General features: G+C 53.9%; 1 protein-coding gene across 3 annotated transcripts in view; it reads right to left on the bottom strand.

The window, feature by feature from the left end:
• SDK1 (sidekick cell adhesion molecule 1) overlaps window positions 1-14964 on the bottom strand; it is an 881306-nt gene that overhangs the window by 139660 nt on the left and 726682 nt on the right. For all 3 annotated transcript variants that reach the window (XM_058711917.1, XM_058711919.1, XM_058711920.1), the window contains 3 exons: window positions 13715-13907; window positions 6881-6979; window positions 611-802 (listed from right to left, as the gene is read on the bottom strand). In XM_058711917.1, coding sequence (XP_058567900.1) covers window positions 611-802; window positions 6881-6979; window positions 13715-13907 — 484 coding nt within the window. The remainder of the gene's footprint in view (window positions 1-610; window positions 803-6880; window positions 6980-13714; window positions 13908-14964) is intronic.

The following is a 14964-nucleotide window of genomic DNA, read 5'->3' as shown; positions in this document are numbered from 1 at the left end:
CACAGCACTTTCCGCGTTCACTTGTGTTTGTGAATTCCCAGGAAAAACATGTGTTTTCAACAGAAACTTGAAGATTAGAGAGAAAAGAGTTGAGTGCCATTCTCCAAGGCTGGAGTGAGCGTGCTGCATGTTCGGGAAGATAATTGAGCCCCCGGCGCCTGGGGACGCGTCTGCCTCTCCCTCTGTCTGCAAGATCTTTCCTCCGCTGCCACCTCCTCCAACTCCTTCTTCTTATCTCCACCCGTCTCCGTCTCCATTGTGTAGTTCGGGGAATGAAGTTTCATGCTTCCTGTTCTCGGTTTCCACACCCACATCTCTCACCGTCTTCCCTGCAGGCCCCGACTACCGTCTCCCTGGAGGGCCGCACCCCGCGGCCAGCTCGCTCCCTGGGGCGGGATCCCCCCCCCACCCCGCCCCCCCGACAGCAGGTGCTGGCGGACGGGGCTGACTCAGGCCACAGGGCCCGCTTCCCACCCTGCCGCCAGCAGGAAGCGGACACCCCTCTCTTGAAGGTCCCCGGCGGCCGGGACACGGAGCTGCCTTCAGCCCCGGGAGTCGGCGTTCTCTGAGGGCAACGTCCTCAGACGAGCGGCGGCTGGGCTCTACTGACCTGGCGGCACTCCGGAAGAAATGGTGGACGAGGTCGCCAGGCCGGCCCCCGCCGCGGTGACGGCAGCCACGTCGATGGTGTAGGTGGTGAGCGAGGACAGTCCTTGGATTTTGTATTCGCGAGTCGTGCTGTTGAGGGTGTGGGTGAGCCGGGAGCCGTTCCTGCCGTATACCTCCCAGGAGACCTGGTAGCCTAGGAGCAAGAACAGAGTTAGCCGGGCCTCCCGGGAGCCGAGGGCGCGCCAGATGCTCTGTGTCTGAACACCCGCCACAGCACGGGGGGCCGGGAGGACGCGCAGCCTGCCCAAACCCAACTCGGAGTCGGGCCCCTTCTTCTGCGGCCCAGCGCTCCGCACCCCACCCCGGGCCCACAGTGCCGTCCCCCCCCTCCCCCCCAGACCTGGAGGGCTGCCTGGGTTTGGCGACCTCAGCCCCCGAGCTGGGTGGGTGGCGGAGAGAAGAGTGACGGCCGCCAGCCTGCTGCGCCTGATTTCAACTCTTGTCAAAACGTGGATGCGTTTCATCAATATTTCCATTTTCGTAGGCTGGTATTTTCATTATACCCTGCTCTAAATCAGGAGCTAGCTCCTGGGTTGCACCTAATTTGTGGAAACACTGCCACTTTCTCCCTCATGAGATGATTGATCGACGAGCTCTCCCGCACACAGTGCTTTGCCTAAAAAGTTCCTCTGGGCCCGGGCGCCACTTCTACTGCTCCCCACCTTCTGAGCCTCCCGTTTCCCTGGCGAAATTTCTCCTTCCCCTGGACGCCGTTCCGTCTGGGGCGGGGGGCGGGCGGGGGGCTCGCAATTACAGTTTAGTCAGCCTCGGATTCCACTGTGATTTCTGGCTCAGGGAAACAAAGCCTCAGCAAGATCCTGAATCGGCCCCCCGTGGAGGGGAGTTTATGTGATTAGGGACCCTTAAGAGCCTCTCCTGAAGAGGGAGACAGTGATGGAGAGCGCTCCTGCGCCCCCCGGGGAGGGGAACCACCGAAAATGCTTGCTCTTCTGTCTTTCCAGTCAATAAACTCGGGACACCGAAGCACTGAGAGGAGTCTTAAAGCTCATTCTGATGAAGGCAATAAATATAGTTAGAAACTTGTGCTTGCAGGTAAATAAGAATTTAGAGAGCATCTTGGGACTGTAATATTTCGAAAAAAAAAATTAATGTCAGAAGCTGCTGCCTGTCTGCAGTCCCACAGCCGGGGGCTCCGGGGCGCGGACACCAGGCCCCCCGGCTGGGCAGTGCCGATGGGGCATCCGGGGCAGGAGGGCAGCAGAGGGGTCCCGGCCACTGGCCGCTGGGTGCCTCTGCGTACATCACCTCCGCCTGGGCCCCTGTGCCCGGCTATGCCCATCTGGGCTGTGGGCTGCCTGCCCGCCTCCCGCTCGTCTCCCCTGCACAGGGCCCCGCCAGTGACGCCCTGCCCGGCTGCCCTGCTCCCCCTACACCCCAGACTCTCCCTCCTCACCTCCCGCCCCACATCCTGCCTCCCTCCTCCTCAGCGCACCAGGCCAACCCGTTCTTTTCATTTTGTCAGTTCGGAATTTGGATCTAATTGTACGATTAAAAATCAAATTACTAGCTTCAAACACACAGTTCCTGGTGTGCGGGGGCGTCCTGAGCACATCAGTTCATCTAATCCTCACAGTGGACCTTCCAGGTCAGAGCCGTCGCTACCCCCTTTACGGCGGGGAAAACTAAGGGGCAGAGAGGTCCGTGGGCTTGCTGGGAGCGGCCAGGGGTTTCTAGGGCTGGCCCGGGGCTGCGTGCTTCCCCACAGAGCCCCCCGTGCACGGCCCTGTCGCCGAAGCCCTGACCCTGGCTCCACCTGGCACGTCTCTGAGCAGTCTGATGGCCGCGTCTTCCCTGAACGTACAGCAGGAGGCATCGCGAAATGCTACGGGCTTGGCCGTCAGACAGTTTGATCTGTTTCAAAGGTGTCCTTCGTCAAACTTCATGGAAATACGGCATGTTGCTCGTCATGGCAACCTGGAGCCCAAACCGCCATTCGAGTCCTCAGTGGGGGGGGCCTTGCCGGAGTCCGTCAGCATCACACCTGGTCGCCGGGTGGGCTGCAACCCTTGCGGATGCAAACGAAACCGAACGACACTCATCTGCTCAGGAAGGGCCGGAAAGCTGGGCTGTGCCTGGCGGCTCTGGCCCGGGGGGCGTTTCACCTGCTCCAGCCGGGAGAGGAGGCAGGAGGGGCCGTCCCCTTCAGCGGGACTCCTGCCTGCTCCGGATGCCGCCTAACGGAGACGAACGGCCGCAGGAGCTTCAGAAATAATTTTCTGTTGATCTGAAGTAAATTCTCTACAAGAGAGCAGTACATCCAATCACAAGCTGTCTGTCTGCATCCTGGCCCTCATAAATCAGAGTTTACGCAGGGAGAGTGGAAGATGCTGGAATTTACAATAAGCGCAATGGGCAATTTGCTCGGCGGGCAGGCCGCCCCTGCTCGGGGCTGCCTTCTCTTTCTGGCCGCGAATTGACTGGGAGGCGGATAAAGAACGGCTTCCTCCGGGCGTCTCGGCCACCGAGCGCCCCACGCAGAGGACCACACCGTGCCGCTGTCGTCGGCCCCAGTAGCAGCTGCACTGACAGGGAGCCTCCAGAAGGATGGTGGGTGGCTCTGGAGGCCGGGTTTGCCCACAAACCAGGCTTTCCTTTTGCTGAACTTGGTGAAATCCTCCCCCCGGACCCCGGGGCAGACTCTGTGGTGCTGCTGGCACGCCCCCCGGGAGCCCAGTCGAGGGAGGGTGCTGACCTGTCAGGGCAGCGCCGCCTGGGCCGGGGAGGGCCTCGCCGAGGGCAGGGGTCACCAGGGAGGGGACTGGGGGGCCCGTGCAGTGAGGCCAAGGAAACCACGGCCGTCGGGCCTCGGCTCTGGTAGGCCCTCTTCCCCCCGCAGGCCTCCCCAGAGCTGCAGGGACCCGGGCACGCTGTAAAGTTTGCGTGGGAAAGGGGACAGCGCAGCCAGACAGAGCGAGACGGGGACCACGTGGCTGACAGGGGAAGCGGGGCGTCCGCCCGTGGCTCTGAGGTCACGGCGGTGCCGCAGAGCACCAAGACTCCAGCAGCCAGGAGCTCCGATGGCCAAGCTCCGTGCTGAACAACACGAGGCTGCTGCGTGTAACCACAGGTATCTGTTTAAATAAAATACGAAAATGAGTTCATTAAGCCCTATTAGCTGGCGAGAACAGATGATCGTAAATCCCGAGTACTGGCAACCACGGCTCAGCCGGGGACGCCGGCTCTGCTCGGTGACTTCGTGCGCCCGCGCGCCCGCCGGAAGATTTACACCAGGAGCGAGGTGTGGGGTGCGTTCACAGAGGACGGGGCGGGGGCCAACTATGTCTCTGTCGGAAGGGAAGTCTCCGGGTCCATACGTGTCCACCACGGAGCCCTGGCCAGACTTCTGAGACACGGCGGTCACGGGGCCCAAGCCCGCACAAGTGGACGCCTCGCCTCTGAAGTCGGCGCTGAGCACAGCCTCGTTCCGGCCACAGGACTGGAGCCGACCCTGAGGCATCTGAGTCAGACGCCCTTTGCTTCTGAGGGCAGTCGTCCTCTGTGCGCTTCTCCCTGGCCCTGCTTGCTTTGCTTTTTCCTCCCTCTGTGTGGCAGAAAACGAAGTTCACCTACACCGGCTGCTGCTGTCTATGAGGTCCTGCGCTGCCCACCCACACTCTGTTCAGTTTCTTCGCTCCAGGCAGCAGGAGGCCTTTGTCGTTTCGCAGTCACACCTGCGATCTGATGGATGCTGAGGGGACTGCCGGATACACAACGGATCTGGGTCCTGCTGTCCAATTTCAATAGTGACTCTTCCCTTTTCCTGGAGTGACAACGTTGCTGACAGGAGGCATTCCAAAACGTTAGCTCCGAGGGCAGAACCAGACCCACAGATGTACCCTGGTCGAAAGTCAGCGTTAGAGGCCGCATCGGGGCCCGTGTGCCCTCTGGGACGTGGTCTCAGCACACCAGTCTATAGGGGCCTCTGGCCGAGCTCAGGAGACAAGGTAGTGTTTTGTGGACAAGCAGGAGAGGTTGGCACCAGGAAGTTTCCCGACTAACAGAAGGGAACAGAGGAGTTTAGGGTAGGAAGGCAGTCCCCAGGCTATGCCTTAGGGCACCCGGGACACTGCCTGGAGCCCCAGAAACAGCGTGAGGACACAGTGATGCTGGGTGCCTCCCACCTGTGTCCACAGGGGACCACGGTTCTCAATTTCAGGACCATGGCATGCCACACGCCTTTGCCCACATCCTGTCTTTGCAGAGCTGGGTTTCTGGTGTTGTCGGTGATACAGAGGCAGGTAGGCTTCCATTAATTTCAAATTCAGCTGTCGAGTTGTTTGCATATATTTAAGTTTTTTGCACCAAGTGACCTCATCCAGAGAGCTGCCAGGTGTGTGGAGAAACTTGGTGGGAACCCCTGGGTCGGGGTTAGGAACATGGTGTGAACCCCACCGCCGTCACACTGAGGAGGGAGAGGCTGCAACACAGACGCTTGTCCCCCCGTGCCGGCCACATGACCCTGGGACGTCGACACCAGGGTCTCAGACGGGGGTTGTAAGAGGTGCTCTGTGTGCTTGGTCCAAACTAAACAGGATCCTGCAATGCTGAGGTGCCTGCCTGTGGTAAGTGCCCGGGGTCGCCACTGCTGCTGTCTAGGACGTGGCCCCGAGGCCGGGCAGCGGGGACAGATGTCACTCCTGGTCTCTCCAGTGCACGGCTAGCATGAGCGGGCTTCCGGAGTGTCGGGCACAGGAGGGCCTCCGTGGGCTTCTGCAGGCGGTCAGGCTACAGAAGTATCCGCTGAGGGGCAACGCAGTCCAGGTTTGTCAGAATTATCCGCTGAGGGACAGGTTTGTCACATGTGCACAGGAAGGATCGACACCACTCGCTCAGGAGCTGGGTCCCCCTGAGGCCTCAGGGTCCAGGCTTAGAGGGCCGAGGCAGGAGCCCCAGACATGACAGGAGATGCTGCAGGCAGGGTCCCAGGGCGCGTGGCCGCGCTGTGGGGACACGAGTGGCTGGCTTGACATTTCACAAAGCGCTCACTAAACAGAAGGGGCCGGTGGCGGCCACAGCTTTGGATGGGTGCTGCGCGCAGCCGCCCGGGGCCTCCTCCCTACGGCCCCACGAGGGCTGTACCACTGTCCAGACAAAGAAACGGAGGGTCTGAGAGGTGAACTGAAGCCCTCAGAGCCCCTGAAACAGTGGGACACGGTCCTTCCCACCTTTACCTGAGGCCGAAGACTGCATGGCTGTTAACCAAACCCACAATTGCTTTTTCAAGCCAAGATTTAAATTAAGCCTGAACTGGGGCGCCTGGGAGGCTCAGTCGGTTGAGCGGCCGACTTCGGCTCAGGTCACGGTCTCGCGGTTCGTGAGGTCGAGCCCCGCGTCGGGCTCTGTGCTGACAGCTCAGAGCCTGGACCTGTTTCGGATTCTGTGTCTCCCTCTCTCTGACCCTCCCCCGTTCATGCTCTGTCTCTCTCTGTCTCAAAAATAAATAAACGTTAAAAAAAAAAAATTTAAATTAAGCCTGAACCTAAAAGGTGAAGCCTCTTCTATACGAAAAAAATCATCAAAGCCCTACAAAAGACAAACCGCTCCCCAGAGACGCCTGAAGTCAGAGAGGAGCCTGTCTGAGGGCGGGGCAGTCTGGCCGCCCTGGTCAGCCGGGGTCCCCCGAAGGCCCTGTACGGGGGGCCAGGGGCAAGGAGCCCGAGCCAGGACACCCAGGCCTCCCCGTGGGGCTCCCGGGGCCCCGGCCGCTGCCGGATCGCAGCGTTTTAGCAAAGGGTCCGCACACAGTGGACGTCTGGTGCATGCCTGCTGAAGGAGGGCCCTCTGGGCCTCAGCGCCCTCTGAGAATCCATCATGATATCGGCACATACTTTGCCGCATCGCCTCGAGAATCGAGGGGGACGGTGTGTGTGAAGGGATGTGCCACAAAATGCCGATTCCCCCTGATCAAAGGCTCTAGAGGTTCGTTAAGAGAATGCAAGGAGGCCTGGCCTCCAACTCGAAAGCTGTGGCCCACAGAGAAATACCCCCAAAGGACGTGGGGCCCCAGGGGCATGATCTCGGGCGTGGCGACCAAGCCCTGTGCCCTCTGCCGATGGCCAGGCGGACACGTCCGCTACCCAAAGAGGCCGCCAGTGCACGTCTACCCGGAGGGCTGTGCGGGGTATGGCCAGGCCATCTCCTTGCTGGGACACAGTCTGCATTTCCTTTTTCAGAAGGCAGGGACACTAACCTGTAATAACGCCATTTTTTTCCAGAGGCTCCTGCCAGCTGACCTTGAGGGATGTGTCCAGAATCTCCGTGAAACTCAGATGTCCCACAGCTCCTGGTTCTAAAAATAAGTTAAAAACAAAGTCGCCTGTTAGCACAAGAGTCCCTTCTCTTTGGGTCAGATCTGTGTGGAAAGTTCTAATCCGGTAAGGGTAGCCCGCAGGCCAGAGCCGAAGGAAACGCCAGTACAAATCCTGCGGGGGTGAGGGATTTCGAGGTGGAAGGTGTCTGGGCTCTGGGCACGTAAATTATTTTGCTCAGCTTCGTCCCAGCCACGCCGAGAACCCAAGCGACGGGCCGCGGGAGAGTGCCACACTTCACTCTCCTTCTCCTCGATCTGATCTAATGAGAACCACCAGGCTGGCTGGGTCCCGACAAGCAGCCCCTGGCACCTGGGCATCCGGCCTGTGAGGGGCCCTGCCCTGTGCAGCCGTTCTCCTGACACCAGAGGGTCGCGGGGTGGAACAGCGGCTTAACGAGCAGCCGGCCGGACTCGAGGCCCGTCCCCGCCGCAGTTCCTCACACTCTCTCGTCTTCGTTTGCTTTTCTGCACAATGGGGACAATAAAAATAACTCCCTGGGCCAAGCAAATGTGAGAATAAAGCTGAATAAAACAAGGAGAGCAGCCAGCAGGGCCCTGGCACAGAAATGCTGCCTGACACCGGCTGCTATTCTCAGCTCTGCGTTGTCCTAGTATCCCGACAATCATTTGTGAGAGGCACCCAGACGAGAGGTCCCGGAGCCCAGCGTGAGGTGAACAATCCACGGTCATGGACCCTCAGGGCCAGGGACCCCTCGCCCGCTCTGCAGGGGCTGTGGCACGCCAGGCCCGGAGAAACAGGAGGGCAGCCGGGAGGGGCTGAGGAACCCAGTCCCCCAGCACAGGCCCCCACCCCCGGGGGGAAAAGCCGGTTCCTACTGAGCTCTCTGCCCCACATGGCTCCTCCAGTCAGACCCCGAACGTGCCACACCGAGATCTTTCTAGTAATAACACAGTGCAGTATGTCAAGCTTAAAACAGGAGGGCCTGAAGTCATGGGTGACGCGTGTTGGCCGTCCGGCCAGAGAGCAGAGGAGGCTTCCTTCGGAGAAGCCTCACCCCCGTGCCGGCTACGGCCAGCCTCGGTTGCAGACGGCGGATTCAGAACGCGGTGCTCGGCTGGTACCTGGACAAAGCTCCCTAACACAACTTGTAATTTGAAAAAGAAAAAAAAAAAAAATGGCAACAGCCTCGGCAGATACACTTATCTGGGTGGAACTTTCAAAAGACTTTTTACGGATAAGCTCAAACACTGACAAATGCCACTCTCTGAGCAGGGAAGACGGGAAAATAGAACAGTTGTCGAAACGCGCTCACCTTCCTCCAGTTTTGAGTTTCCAGAAAGACATTCTGATGGATTTTTGAACTGACTTCTTTTTTTTTCAATCGATAGAGCAGCAAAGAAAGCTTTTTGCTCCTTTTATATTCTCAGTGTTTCTGCTTCTTGGATTCCTGCCCAAATATGCTGTCCTCCAGCTCTGCTGGAAGCAGCTGGCAATGTCTGGGCTTAGAATTTATATTCTGTTTCCTCTTTACTGTGTTGCCCACCCTCCCCTCCAGCCCCCGAGTTCCCATCGCGTGGGAGCTTTGCGGAAGGGGGCCTGCTGGCTGCTGAGCTAAGGCAGGTGCCGTCAGCCAGAGAGCAAGGGAGGCCGTCCCTACGGCCCCCATGGGGGCAAGCTAGCACCCGACCGCCACCTTTCCGTGAGACAGTCCACATTCTGAACAGGAAAAACAGGCTCCTTGCCTGCCTCCCCCCCAAAAATTGAGACTCCATTAAAAAAACTCTCAAAAGATGATATCACCTCCAGTTTTCTCAATTCCCAAGAAAGAAATGTCCAATTTTTCTTTTTACTACTAATGGTGGGTCTAAGTGCATTTTGTGTTCTATTTCCTGGCCACAGAGCTTAATGGGATGTTTCCCCACCATTTCTGTCCACTAACCAGCAACAATTGGGTTTTCTTTCTTTCTTTTTTTTTTTTAGTGAAGAATCGAGCCAGGAATTTTCTCTCTTGTTTGAAAGGAGACATCTTCTGCCACTTTGTGGTTTTTTTTTAAATGTTTTTAAATTTATTTTTGAGAGAGACAGAGCATGAGGGGGAGGGGCAGAGAGAGAGGGAGACACAGAACCCGAAGCAGCTCCAGGCTCCGAGCTGTCAGCACAGAGCCCGACGCGGGGCGTGAACTTGTGAACCATGAGATCGTGACCTGAGCCAAAGTCGGATGCCCAACCGACTGAGCCCCCCAGGTACCCCCGCCACTTAGTGTTTTTAATGAATATTCTCTGGGAAGAGAGGTCTGCTACCCAGCTGGACCTGGCTGCGGCTTGAGCAGACAGTGCCTTGCCTCTGCCAAAGAATGCAAACACGCACATAATGGAGAGCTACAAGGGGGGGTTCTCGTCAAGTGTGTCCCCCACCAGCTCCCTCCCCACCCTGTCTACACACACGAGGGGGCTGTGCTTTCCTACACATGAGTGCAGAAAGTACCCTTCATCCAGACAAGGCTGCCTCCTTCTCTGAGACCCCACACGGGTCCCCTGCGTGCCCCCTCTGTACCCTCAGTCCCCACACCTGCAGGTCCCGCGTGACTGGGCTAGAGCCCAGTGGCTTCCCCCTTGTTTTAACCCCCGCCCCACAATCTGCCCACCTGATCCTTAGAGTGACTTCATGTGCTTAGGTGGCTTTAACTGCCTGGGATCTTAAGGCACAGACACCCTGGGGTAGAACTGATTTCAAATGTTTCCATCTGTGCTTAGACCACATATTCCCTAACTCTTTCTCGGAAAGTAAGGTCACAATTGCGAACTGCCAGGCCTCCCCAGTCCACTTCAGATGCCCCTCTGCTGCCCATCGGCCACATGGGCCCAGATGCCCCACAGCCACTGCACACCCGGTATGTCCCAGTCCAGCCCCGCGTCCTCACCCCAGACCACTTTTCCACACCGTCACTGCTGGCTTCTTCATCGACAGTCACATAAACCTCAGCATGTTAGGCCATCCTGGGTGATTCTTTCCACCCCTCTATTAACGAGTCCCCCTGTATTAATGAGCACCCAAACTCCACGTGACACGTCTTCAGGGTCCATTGCCCCTTGTCTCCATAGCCTGGAGGTGGGCTCTTGTAATTTCGTGCCTTCTTCCCAGCATCCTTCACCCGTACCTCCAGTCCAACCATCACAAAACCCCCAGACAGAGCTTCTAGAGCACCCCTAATGGAGAACCTCCTGTGGCTCCCCAATACCCAGAATGTCTGTGTCCAAGTGCCTGAACTTAGCGGTCGAGACTCTTCTGGGTCAGCTCCCAGCTAGTTTTCTCAGCTCATTCCCTCCCCCACCCCCGCCCCGTGCTGCACTGCAGCCACACCCAACACGTCATACCCTGTCACGCTCGCACACTGTCCTTACCACTGTCGGTTCTATTTCTCCTCCCTGGAGTGGCCTCAGCCATTCTCTGCGTGAGAAGCTCAGCTGTCAAACTGTCACCTCCTCCACAAGACTTACCCCACACCCCACCGATTTTCTGTCCCTCTTCGCTGGGTGGCTGCAGCCTCTTCTCCAGGCCTCCCTCCTCAGTGGCACTGGCCTCAGCCACGTCCCTCATGTCCTATTAGGCCGTAAGCTCCAAAGGCAGAGGCTGTGCTGACTTATCTTTGTAACCCTTGCGACACCCAGCTGGCTACCTTGCACATGGCGGGCATTCCAGAGACACGTGAATGTTAAGTGTGCAGACTTGTTTCTGTGTGGGACAGATGGATGAATGAACCAGTCAATCAGCATTCAATTATGATATAATTACAGTAGGAACAAGACTTGATGAGATATCCTTTTTTTAAATGAAAGAGCTAAATGCGATCAACGTTCTCCTTTAATCCTAAACTCTGAGGGCAGGGGAAGGGCTGCATAACATTCGCAGCTGAAAAGCAGGTTCCACAGAAGAATGCACATTATTCTTTCCAAGCACTTGCGATGAAACATTTACCAAGACTGACCGTGTGCTGTGCCATAAAGCAAACTTCAATGAATTTAAAGGAATTGAAACTGTACAAAGTGTGCTCTCTGACCATAATGGAATCTAGCTAGAAATCAGTAGCAGAAAGGCAACAGGAAAATCTCCAAACACAAGGAAACTAAATAGTACACTTCTAAATAATTCGTGGGCCAAAGAGGAAGTCTCAAAAGGAATAAAAATACATAGAACTGAATGAAAATGAAACATACTATAGCAAAATATGAACACGATGTATCAAAGTATGTGGGATGCAGCTAAAGCAGTGTGGGGAGGAAAATTTATAGCACCAACTGTTTATAATAGAAATGAGTTTAAATCCATAGTTTAAATACCCACATCAAGAAATTTTAAAAAAAAGATCAAAAAATAAACCCAAAGCAAGCAGAAGGAAATATTAGCAGCAGAAATCAACAAAACCAAAAATAGGAAAACATTAGAGAAAACTCGATGAAATAAGAAGTTGGTTCCTCAAGAAAAAAATCAACAAAATTGATAAATCTCTAGGAAGAATGACAGAAATATAAAAGGAGAACACCACTCTCATAAATGAACAAGGAACACAATGACATATCCTGCAGCCATGGAAGAAGGGACTACCGCCAGGAGTGTGACATCCACACACGTGAAAGTCACAGATACTGACACCAGACCAAGATTAAACAGACAACTGAACAGTAGTATAAATAACCATGGGAGAAACTGAAACGCTCCCCCAAAAGAAATTTCCAGGCCCAGAGGACTTCACTGGAAAATGCTACCAAACATTTAAAGAAGGATTGACGCCAATTTTATGCAATTGCTTCTAGAAAGCAGAAGACGGGGGGAACACAACCAAATTTATTTCATGAGGCCCACATTTCCCTGACACCAAAACCAGGCAGACATTAAGTACAGGAAAATAAAACTGCAGACCAGTATCTCTCATCAACTTGGATGCAAAAACATCACCCACAAAGTATCAGCAAACAGAATCCAACAACATAAAAAATAATTACAAAATGTGACCAAGTGGGATTTACTCCAAGTGTGTAAGCCTGGCTCAACATTTGCAAATCAATCCACCATTATCTGTCCACTTGCTGAAAAGACAAATCCCATAATCTTATCACTCCATGCAGTCGAGGCACCTGCAGAATTGAACAGGCAAGGTAGTCACAGGAGTCCCAGGGTGGAGCGAGAGCTGGGTTATGGAGAGTGTGACAGGTTAGGGGCCCAAGTAATCGTTTATCTGGGAAGGAAATGAGCTCACTGGGAGCTCAGCGGGTCAGGGCAGTCACGGAGGGATGAGGGAGATCTGAGAAATGGTCAGACTCTTCATCCTCCGAGAGAAGAACTGGGGTGTGAACAGAAGGATTCTGAGATGGCAGCTAGGAGGAGGAAGCTCATTTTGGACAGCCTTGGCCCCTATAAATGCTGCCTCTGAGCACTGCAGAGGCTGAGGTCACAGGGAGCAGGGAGGTCAGAACCCCACGGCCACACTGCCCATTGGGGTCATCGGTGGAAGAGGGGGCCGGCCACACCCTGAGCTGGAGGACAGATGAGTGGCAGCCCTGGGTGACACTGTCTTAAATGTCTACTAGTTTCAACTGTCCTTATAAACAGAGGACACACTCACTGTAGAAATGAGATATGCGGCAAAATCCAAACAAAAATGTAAAATAAACTCCTAATCACACCACAAAGAGATAATAACCGTCAAAAATGTGACATATTGGGTGGCTCAGTCTGTTAAGCGTCCGACTTCGGCTCAGGTCACGATCTTGCGGTCCATGAGTTCGAGCCCCACGTCGGGCTCTGTGCTAACACCTCAGAGCCTGCAGCCTGTTTCAGATTCTGTGTCTCCCTCTCTCTCTGACCCTCCCCCGTTCATGCTCTGTCTCTCTCTGTCTCAAAAATAAATAAAACGTTAAAAAAAATGTGACGTATTTTCTTCAAGGTCTTATCTCATGGAGTTTTATACAAGTTTTATACAATGTTTTTATAAAATTTGTATCTCATACAGTTTTGTGTATTATTTTTTTCACTTATCATTAGATCATGACCATTTTCTCTCTAAACTTTTTAATACTGACGAAATATTTAGTATATTGTCATTCCATAAGTTTTTCAATTACACCCCTCTGGAATATCTGAATGTTTTTCTTCTTCTTCTTTTTTTTTTTTTTTTTGCAGTTGCAAATAACTGCTGTGAGCCTCCCTATGTCAGTGTCTTTGTGCACACGTGTGGTCATTTTCTCAGGTGACTTCTCCATATAATGCCTTCCACAGTGTCATCTGGTCTGAGGGCAGAGCAGGAGCTGGTGTGAACTGACTGGATAGAGACAACACCAAGTCAAGGTGCTCAGAGGGTCCCAGGGTGAGATGCCCCGGGGAGGGTCAGGGAAGATGCAGGCTGGGAGGCCTGGCAGGGCATTCTAGAAGATAAGGGCGTTGGAAGTTGAAATCTGGGGGAAGAGAGGACCAGCAAGATGAAAGGCTGACCACAGGGCTGAGACCAGACTGTTTCTCTTTCCCTCTGAGCTCTGTCCGCCTGCCAGGCTTCCAATCCCAGGGACCGCCTTCCACCACTCATTACCATTACTTTCCACTGACTATCTCCCTAGAGCACACGTACCCTGAACACTGAGGACATGGAGGTTCCTGATGACCCTCCATGGGCCCCGCCCAGCGCTGGATGAGACAGCGGTCGGGCCTCTTGGAGGGCTGACTTTGGCTGCTGGTGCGACCACGACAGATGGGTACTCACTGTCCTCATGAGTCCATACGAGCTGAGGTGTGCTTGGAGGCCCGTCCCCCGGAGTGGTGAAACACAGGACTGACGTGAAGTAGGCAGTGAACTTCTTCAGGTTCGTTATATACCCATGGTGGGCTCCATGGAAATCTGGCGCAATGGTGACCACAGTGATGGCCTCTGGGATCTCTGCGGGCCATGCCAGAAGCTGGGACGGGACAGGGTGAGAAAGAAATCCTTTTAATTGTATGTCTTCATTCTCAAGTCTGTATCAGAATCTTATTTTGTGGTTGACGTAACTTCAAAGAGAGCCACGTCATGATCAAGAAACTCTGTAAGTCTAACGTTTTAGAGTCCCACTTAAACATACTGACTTTAAGAGATATCTCGTAGATTGTTGAGATCATATATTTGTATGTATTTGATACATGTCCATATAAATAAAATCTCTACTTTAACTCAATTTGAAATAACCGACATTCCTCAAACTTTCACTTACGCTTCACTTAAAGATGATGCGGGATGTACGTGTTTTCAGACACTAAGCAATAAAGACGACACCATCTTTCTTCAACTTAATCAGTACAACGAAACACGGACACAAATATTTTTTCCAGATAGTAACCTACTCTGGCTCAAAAAGAAGCCCCCTGATTCCATGGGAATGAATCTTAATTATTTGTGATTTATGTCACACTGCTTTTCTGAAAAGAATTTTAGGAGGTTGATTACAGTTTTAAAGAAAAATAGTGCATCTACATATTCTAAGGGATGTTGTTTTCACATGCGGGCAACATCATGTATGAGTGGGACTTCTAATTCCTGTGACGCCGAACATTTGCAGGGCTAATTAGGTCTGAAGGCTGACGTGCCTCAGGACACAAAGCGTATTTACAGAGATCAAACCGACGTCGAGCCATCGAGTGAACCCTCTGGTCTTGCCAATAAGACCTGACAGGAAAGCCAAGGAGGCAAAATCATCTTGGTCGATCTGATCATTATGATTTTCTCTCAAAAAAGCTTCTGACTGTAGATTCTTCTGGGGAATCAAAAAGAAAAGAAAAGAAGAGAAAAAAGAAAAGAAAAAAAAAAGAAAAAAAGAAGAAAAGGCAGGACAAATTTCTAGCTACATCTGCCACGTAATGAAAACCAAAAAGTGTTTTTGTAAGTTGAATCCAAATGGGGAAAAAAAGGGAACCACGTGTCTAAGGAAATAATACCCTCCGAATCTGAAATTACCAAGAATTCGAGCGGACTAGGTGGAG

The sequence above is a fragment of the Neofelis nebulosa genome, chromosome 18, assembly GCF_028018385.1.
Source record: "Neofelis nebulosa isolate mNeoNeb1 chromosome 18, mNeoNeb1.pri, whole genome shotgun sequence".
NCBI classification, from domain to species: Eukaryota; Metazoa; Chordata; class Mammalia; order Carnivora; family Felidae; genus Neofelis; species Neofelis nebulosa.
Note: the sequence above shows the minus strand (reverse complement) of the source record. Positions and strands in the feature narration are given on the sequence as shown.